This window comes from Nicotiana sylvestris, chromosome 6, assembly GCF_000393655.2.
Source record: "Nicotiana sylvestris chromosome 6, ASM39365v2, whole genome shotgun sequence".
Lineage (NCBI taxonomy): Eukaryota > Viridiplantae > Streptophyta > Magnoliopsida > Solanales > Solanaceae > Nicotiana > Nicotiana sylvestris.
In genome coordinates, this window is record NC_091062.1 from 200,612,716 (window position 1) to 200,621,933 (window position 9,218).

General features: G+C 33.9%; 2 protein-coding genes across 2 annotated transcripts; both read right to left on the reverse strand.

The window, feature by feature from the left end:
- Positions 1–461: 461 nt before the first annotated feature.
- LOC104221923 (uncharacterized protein At4g14100-like) lies at positions 462–2,427 on the reverse strand. Its single transcript, XM_009773075.2, has 2 exons — positions 1,865–2,427; positions 462–1,077 (listed from the first exon to the last, which is right to left on the reverse strand). The coding sequence occupies exons 1-2, from the start codon at positions 2,331–2,333 to the stop codon at positions 947–949; spliced, it is 600 nt and encodes a 199-aa protein (XP_009771377.1). The 5' UTR covers positions 2,334–2,427; the 3' UTR covers positions 462–946.
- A 643-nt stretch (positions 2,428–3,070) lies between these two features.
- LOC104221924 (uncharacterized) lies at positions 3,071–8,006 on the reverse strand. Its single transcript, XM_009773076.2, has 4 exons — positions 7,781–8,006; positions 5,374–5,632; positions 4,864–5,058; positions 3,071–4,257 (listed from the first exon to the last, which is right to left on the reverse strand). The coding sequence occupies exons 1-4, from the start codon at positions 7,870–7,872 to the stop codon at positions 3,862–3,864; spliced, it is 942 nt and encodes a 313-aa protein (XP_009771378.1). The 5' UTR covers positions 7,873–8,006; the 3' UTR covers positions 3,071–3,861.
- Between the last annotated feature and the right edge of the window lie 1,212 nt (positions 8,007–9,218).

The following is a 9,218-nucleotide window of genomic DNA, read 5'->3' on the forward strand; positions in this document are numbered from 1 at the left end:
TAATCACTGATTGATATTTAAGAATGATAACTATTCTACTTTTTGCTCCTTAGTGATTTTAAACTTTGATATCATTGATCTATAATGATCATTAGGCTCCGACTTGCTACCTCATTTGACCAGATAGTGATTCAACTCATTGAACCATAATCCCTTAACATAATTTATTTAAGCGCCATTTGATTCGAACAAAATTGGTGAATATTTGGTTTATTCCATTAAAAATGAAATATATGATATACAAAGTAAAACTTTACAATCTTATCATAGTTTTTAAAAGTAAATAAATGATAAGGGCAGTAAAATTACTTTAAACTTTTAGGTATTTTATTTCGTAATGCTAATCGCAGTATAAGTTATGCCACATTGAATTTTGAAATAATAGAGTCAATATTGCAGTATAAAATGTAACGATATTGATTATATCAAAAAATGAAATACTAACCAAAGGCGATAAAAAATAATACTGAACCTTACATCGATTATTATTATTACGCAGTGCGTATGAAACATACATACCGTTCTCAGAAATATCAGAGCATATGGAATTGCTTCATTGAAATTACACGAGGAAACTAGCTAATAGCGCTAAAAACTCAAACCATGGCCATATATGTGCAAGTAGCATAGTCAGGCCTCTACATATATGGTTAATAATTTTGAAAATTATATTAATTTGTACTAAATACATACTCATGTCACCATGATATAAATTGAAGTGATGGCACTACGTGTACACTAACCAGAAATCTTGGTTCCGCCTCTGACTTAAAAAAAAGAATATAACGTCCCAAGACTTCAAACAAAAACCTCAGGGCATCCAAAAGAGGTGAACGAGTGCAGTTCCTTCTTGAGCCTTTTCTTTTTTACTCCTACCGAGAAGAGAAAGCGGTAAAAACCTCTCTTATTCGATCAGTCTAAGGTCAATTCTCTGTGATCGCCGAGTTCACGACATCAAGTTTTCTAGCAAAGATCTACTTTCTTTCTTGACCTCCTTGAAGCAGTAAGCAGGAGCTTGCCACTTTGAACCCTCTAGCACTTTTCCCACCTCAAATGTCATTATATGTTCAACCAAACCTGCATTGTTTCACACATTTCAAGCATTAAACTTTATCATAAGGGAAAAAAGAACACGAGAGAAAGACAGCTACATTACGTTTCTTACATGAATGTTTTGATTATTTTTTTCTTATTCGAGCCGTGAAAGTAGTCATTAACAGAGATGAAGGCAGAATTTCAAGCTTATAAGTTCGAGATTCTAATTACTTTAAGTTACTGGTTCTAAATTAATAATATATTTATGCACATTTAATGAATTTTTAAGACAAATATAGGGTTCGAATCAAAACTATTGGGTGAAATTTTTTACTTCTTTCACTGATGCAACTAAACTTTCCCCTTTGAACTAAACTCCGCGTATTTACTTTTAAATTTTTTTGAATCCCCTTTGGTGAAAATTCTACTTCTTTCACTGATGCAACTAAACTTTTCCCTGCGCGAATACATAATACTTTGTGCACTAAACTATTCTTTATCAACAGGAATACAAGCGTCTATTCTAAAGAAACGGTTAGAGTGCTCTAATGGCAAAATCCAGTAGCAAAACCTTAAAAACCTTACTACCTTAAATGTGTCAGAAATTGAAGTTTATCTCATTAGTAGTGAATATATGCATAAAATAGTGAATTTCATTCTTAATTTCACTATCGAAAAGAACGGTCCTTTTTCTAATACAAGTAGTCTGTCTTAGCAGAAAATTTATAACCCAAGTATAAAGCATAAAAAAAAAAACAATTCTTCCCTAAAATAGATGGTCTACGTAATTCAACAAATTAAAAGACATTTAAAAATAATATTTGCGTACCATCATAAAAATGCCAATAAACAGGAATCTTGGTAACAGCATCCTCGTAATACCGTAAGAAACCAACTTTTTCCCAAACATTACAAAGGAATCCATCCTTGTACCTTTGTCCTATATAATTTGAACCTTCAAGCCAATTAGGTCTAAGAATTCCCACTGGAAAATGCCTAACAGTACACTCTTGAGTAGAATCCAAAGTGAAATAAAAGGAAGTACCATTTTGCCATTCAACATCATACAAAGTCTTTCCTAATTGGTATTGGTTTATATGCATGTACCTTTTGTTTGGCCAGTCGTACCAAAGGTCCACTTTCCTAAGACCTTGAGTGTAGTTCATGATTGTAATTGCGTGGAATTGGTGAGGCCATGGAGCTGGAATTGGGTCTGTGGACTCTGATTCAAATGCAATTGAAGGAAACAAGAGAGTGTATGTAGTGACAAGGAAGATGAATTTGATAGTAGGAAACATTTTGTTCTTGTTCTGTGTTTTTGCTTTTCTTTTAGATGTCTCGGCAAAGATAAAAAGTAAGCAAATAAAATCAGCTAGAAAAATTCAGAAGCAAACATGTGGAACATAAACTGCCATGTAGATAAGGTCCATCTCACTTTATGATGCTTCATTTCTCAAGTGAAATTAAAAAAAAGAATTATTACAACGGTAATAACACATTTGGTGCGATCCCACAAGTAGAGTCCGCAAAGCCACAAATAGAGTCCGCAAAGGATGAAAAACATGCAGACCTTACTTCAACCTTATGTGAGGTAGAATGAGTATGGAATATACGCAGATCTTACTTCTACCTTGTGTGAGGTAAAAAGGATATTTTTGATTAACTCACGGCTGAGAAGGGTGTAAATTGAAAAATTTATCGGCGAAGAAAAATATTTTACCATGGTCAAAGTGTCGAATTCTACTTAGAAAAAAACGTGTGGTTTGATTTAGTGATTTTTTATACAGTCAAGAAATATCAATTTACCCGACAAGAATTATAAAAAAGTCTTTCCATTTCAAAATTGTCTACAATCATAATAGAAATGGGATGAGTTGATATTGAGATTATAAATATCCTTTTATAAAAATCACTTCACATTAAAAACATAAATCATGATACAAGATAATGTTACCGTCCAAATTTTAAGTTTTTGGTTTGTGGAACAGAAAAGAAAACGTATCGTACGATGGACAATAATATCAGACCAGGTAAATATGCAAACGTGTAAATGTCTTAGAAATGGTTACCAGAAATTCTAAATTATCATAGAAGATACAATAAGAATTCAAGAATATCTCAAAATCTCAATCCCACAAGGATCCCACCATTTGACTCAAAATGATCACATCATAATTCCTTTGGGATAACAACAACAATAACATACCTAGTATAATTTCACGGGTGGGGTCCGAGGAGAGTAGTGGATAGTGAGTACGCAAACCTTACCCCTACCTGGAGAGGTAGAGAGGCTGTTTCCCATAGAAAAATATATAATTTAGAAGTCGAACTCCTCAGAACTCATAGTTGCTTCATCCATTCCCTTCATTTGCTAGCTAAGACCTCTACGAAATCTGCCCCTTTCTTTATCACTTTGCAAACCATAAAGAATATTTCAATTAATCAAAGCATGATCTCCTGCAGAGCTACAGAAAACTGGAGTACGAATTGTACCAGAATGCTGCTCCTCTAATCTGTACTATCCCAAAGTTACAAATGGTACATGAAAACACAGATAATCTATCCCGAACTGGACTACTAGACACCAATTTTGATGCATCCTCCAGAATTTGAAGACTAGGTAGCCACTTTAACAATTTATACCGATAGCTATAGTTTCCCATAAGCAATATCAATTTTCAGTAGACAGTTGGGCAGTAAGCAAAGGCAGATCGTAACATAATTACCATGAAGCAGTATTATTGCTTCAACCTGCACTTGATCACATTCTTGTTCCAAAGCAAAAGAAAGTGAGCTGATTCTGGAATTAGTCCTCAATGCCCACTTTTAGAAGTTTATCTCACGTCTCTCAGCAAAGAACTTACCACTCACAAACTGGTCAGGGAGAAGAGCAAGCCAGACTGCAGTATCAGCAGCGTCTGGTGGAGACGTATGCCCAGCCCATGCGGTCATGGCAGTCTTCACCCAACCTGGGCAATAGCAATTCATATATATCTTATGACCATCTGGCCTGTCTGAAAGTATCTTCGCCATTAGTCTGGTGTAAGCATTAGCAGCAAGCTTTGACAATGAGTAGTCAGTGAACACTTGCGGCCATCCCCCAGATACCCAAGTCCCATCTTTTACTTGTTCCAAAAACGTGTTCACGGTACTATCAATCAGTTCCTCTGATAAGGAATTTACATCCTCCAGTTGTTGTCTCAAGTTGACATTTGCAATTCTCTGGTGGGCATCAAGCAAAAGCAGATCATTTTTCAGATGTGAATGAAATAAAAGATGTTTGCATGTTAGAGACCTCAAGTATTTTGTTTTTTTTTAACCGTGGTGTCCGGGGTAGCTTGCGCGCACCTCGACTAATTTCACGGGGTACCTGCTATCTCCCACTAGCAACAGGTTCTAGGTAACCTCAAGTAGTTATTGCTTGTGACGAATTGCAAAAATCTCCTAAGAAGCACTCCAATGAGAGTGAAGTATTGATCAAACTTGATTTCGAAGTAAACAAATGAAAAGAAGTACTCTTCTGCCACCCCAGGCCCCTTTTAAATAGGTGTAATAGGTGTATGAAACTCACAATCAATGATTCCATTTTGTTGAGAAAACCCACAGCATCTCTCTCTATACATAAAAGGGAAACTATGTACCATATATAATATTTGCTGCACTCAATCTATGCCATGCCAGCATAGGAACCATAATAAAAAATCATCCTAAAGAAACAAATTCCACTTTGGGAACCTTGAGGTATTGCAAAAAGAGTAAGCAAGATGAAAAAGGACAAATAGAGTGAGAAGAATAAACAAGAGTGAAAAGGAATGCTATGGCACTTACATTCCGTCTGCCATTAAGTCTTCCCAATCGTGAGGTCACATTAATAATACGAGCACCAAAAGGAGAAGGCCTCATTAATGGAATCATAGCTTTAATCATACTTTTGGTGCCAAAGTAGTTGGTCTGTATAACGGTTTCTGCAAATTCCACTGAATTATCTGAGCCGAAATTGAAGTTGACTCCTGCATTATTGATCTAAACACTTCCATATCATTAACTGAAGGGCCAGATTCGCCAAAATCAGTGAACAAACAAAAATGATAACAAAATGAAAGCAAAGCAACGGCAACTATAGCATAATTACCCCCTCTTGCTTCTCTTTACCCTCCTTCCCCCACCCAAAAAAAAAGGAAAATTGAAAAATAAAAACAGAGAGCACATTCAAACAAAGAAGTACCAGAAAATCTTGCACCAATTAATATCAGTAAGATACTGAAAACCAATCTGGTTGCATATGCTACTAGTGCTAGCCCATAATGAGAAAATAAAGTAGATGGAGTATCACTGTACCAGTATATTTAGACCACCATATTTTTCTTTTATCCAATCAGAAAATGTTTGAATTGATGCTGGGTCCACAATATCCAATTGATGAAATACCACATTCAAACCTCCTTCTTGCATGACTTTCGCTGCTTCTTCACCAACACGGGTGTCTCTTGATGTAAGAACAACCGTTAGGCCATGTGATGCCAGTTGGTGAGCAATTTCAAATCCAATTCCTCTATTTGCACCAGTCACGACAACAATAGTGTCAGTTGACCACCATCTGAAAATCATCCACCGTCTATAAGTGTAATGCTCAGAATCAACATCCTAAAGCAAACCAATTTTGACTGGATGAACCATATTCCATCTTGACAATTATGCAGTTGAACTAGTGATTATCTTGATCCCATAACTAAAAGGATTAACTAGCCAAAGTTATCAAAACGGCTTGGAGCATCATTTTAGTTCATGACCAAGGCTGATTGGAAAGTGAATCAAAGAACTGATTATTTTCCCATGATACAGTCAGTTTATAGCTTTCCTTGAGCAGGGGGGCTATCGGAAAAAGCCTCTCTACCTTCACAAGGTAGGGGTAAGGTCTGCGTACACATTACCCTCCACCCTTCACCGAACCCACTAGTGGTATGCTGTTGTTGTTGATACAATCAGTTTATGTTATGATTATAGTAAGTCTATTAATCTGTTGCATAGATGAAGACATGAAGTATAAAGCCAGATTGTAGAGAATGGAAGAAAACCAACTGTACACCAAATCAAATTATCTCCATAGTTCTTTTCTGAATATGTCATTAAGCTGATAAATGGTCACATTGTTTCCCATCTAAAAATGCTAGAGCAAAATGCAGAATAAATGCACCAGGCTTAGCAGGTTTAGGTTTCTATTCTTTAAATGTTGTTCTTAAAATGCCTTACATCTTTATAGTTCTAATCTCCTGGTAGCAAAAATATACATTAACAGAACAATATGGTCACTCTATTAGATTCCAAAACTGCATCATTTGCAGTGCAAAGCTGTTTGTCTAATAATCATAAGAACACACGAACAATCATTATCTAAAACATTTGACACGATACTTGCCAACTATATGCTGCAATGCGCTGCTTCGAGTTTGTCATCTTAACTTATTTTTGTATCTCATGTACTGATGCACGTCTATATGGAAAGCCTTCCTAAATAGTGAGCTCATGGAAACACATCTCCCTTCGAAGTTTGAACAAACTACCGAGTAAAGCATATCACAAGTAGACTAATTACTATAAAGACATATATTGGAAGCTAAAGTGCTTCAGCATCTGCAGTTTTATGCTTCAGAGCAAGTATCCAATGCCATCAAATATAACCATCCCAAGAAAGCATAAGATGCTACAATTGAAAATGCTAGAGTTTGCTCCATCATCTACACACTGTTTCCTCTTCATATGTTTTTTAATCTATAAGGGTCGTTTGGTAGAATGTATTAGAAAAAATAATACATGTATTAGCTTTGGTATTATTAATCCCTTGTTTGGTAGTATTTTTCAACTTATGTATAACTAATACTTGTATTAATCATACACCCTATTCAGTACTATTTTTATACATAGCAAACTATGACATTAGCAATACATTGGTTTTTAATACATGGATAAGCACGTATAAAGACAAAACTGCCCTTTTAAGACCTTTAATACACCAAACCAAACAGTCGATAAGAAATACAGTCAACCCTCTCTATAACATTCTCGTTTGTTCCGATATTTTTTGGCTTTTATAGTGAATGGTTGTTATACACCTATAACACCATTTGACGTTAAAATATTTTTTGGCTGTTATAAATAAAATTATCCAAAAATCAATTATTTTTCCTTTTTTAATATTACATATAAAAGAGAAGAAAATTATTCAAATTCAAAATTTCAAAAGATATGCATGTTTCACTAGTTAAATATTGAAGAAAGCTAATACATTATTAATAACTAAACGTATAAAGATGTAAACTCTAAGGCCGACATTTTAAACCTACCTAGAAAAATAAATTCTTTCAAGTTTGATAGAATAACTTTGTAATTGTAGCTTTTTCGTAGATTTCATTCTTTCGCTAGCGCGATATAACGCTTGAATTGACAAAGATTCATGTCCAAATTTTCAACAAAAAGGTATCCAATTATGAATTTAACAGTTAATTTTAGCTGATATCATGTGCAAATCTTCAAATCTTATATCTTATGCAACATAGAAACTTTGTTTAATGGAAAAGATTGTGTGCATATTTTTAAAATTATTAGTAGTAATCTTAATAATTAGACTGATTGCAAGAGAACTTTTTTATGGATTAAAAAGCAAAAGGAGAGTCCAATTAGACTGTAATTAAGACTGCCTTTATAACAAAGTTAAAGAGGAGAAATTTGTGGAAAATAAAAATCGGACCTTTGGTGATCAGAATAAGGAATGGTACGGAGAAGAGAGATTTCTTGGCGTCGCTTCTCTCTTCTCTCTTGCGCTCTCTCATTTTTACCCATTAATCCTTCGGTTATTTGGGGTTCAGAGCTCTAGCTATTTGTTTCGCTCAGTACTCATTTCCAGATTTTGCTTTGGTTTTAGACTTTAGAGCAAACCCTCGCTTTCCTATGGTGCTACTCTTCCCAAAATAAATAACAAAACAAGTTATTTGTCCTTCTTTGATGCTTTTCTTTCAAAGTTTTTAAAGAAAGACAAAATTAAATTCAGAATAAGATTTACCAATATATTTAGTTTAAACCAGACCATATATTTTATATTATATTACCTCATATATCCTATTTTTAATTCAATAAACTAAACATATAACAATATAATAAAATGCATATTCAGAGAATAATTTTATTACTATTAATTAATCTTCATTATCATCGCACATTATTATTATTATAATCTTAAATAATTTATTTCCCAACTAAATGACCTTTCAAAATATTTTTCTAATATGGCAGAATCTTTTCGTTGATAATGCGTTAGTATAAAATAAAACTGTAAAGTAACACATTTAAAAGATTGATAAATTATTTCACTTTCAAGCTGAATACATAATTAATTAATTAATTTAGCTGCTTGCAAAGCTATTTGTTAATTACTTTAAGGAGCTGCGTTAAAACCTGCCTACAGAATAGTTTGTAAGCTTCTCACAAGCTACTTGTGAGCTATTGTAAATAAATATTTCCTTTTTTGTTTGGGTGATAAATTGGATATATTAAAAAAATCACTATTTGTTATAAAATAAAGAGAAGTATAGAGAGAAACTAATATATTATTCAACTTCAAACTGGTGTACATAATGAACTGAAATCTCCTCTATTTATAGAAGAAAGGAAGATGTTGTGTAAGCTGCTACTACAAAGTTGATGTGTAAGGTGCTACTACAAAGATGTTGTGTAAGCTACTACTACAAAGCTGCTGTGTAAGCTGCTACTACGAAACCGCTGTGTAAGCTGCTACTGTACTAGATATAGATAATCTTCTATCGAGGGTAATGTTTATTCATAACGGAGTTCCGAAAGGATAAGCTCATTGTACCATGTATGGATAATCTTCTACCGGTGGTAATGTTTATCTATAACGGAGTACCGAAAGGATAAGCTTATTGTCCTAGGTATGGATAATCTTCTTCAGGAAGCTTATTTATAATAGAGTACTAAATGAACATCCATAATATAATAGATTTATAACACTTCCCCTTGGATGTTCATTAAAAGATAATGTGCCTCATTAAAACCTTACTAGGAAAAATCCCGTGAAAAAAATCCTAGTGAAGAAAAAAAAGTACACATATTTAGTAATAGGCATTGCTAGGCGTCTCATTAAAAACTTTATAAGGAAACACTTATAGGAA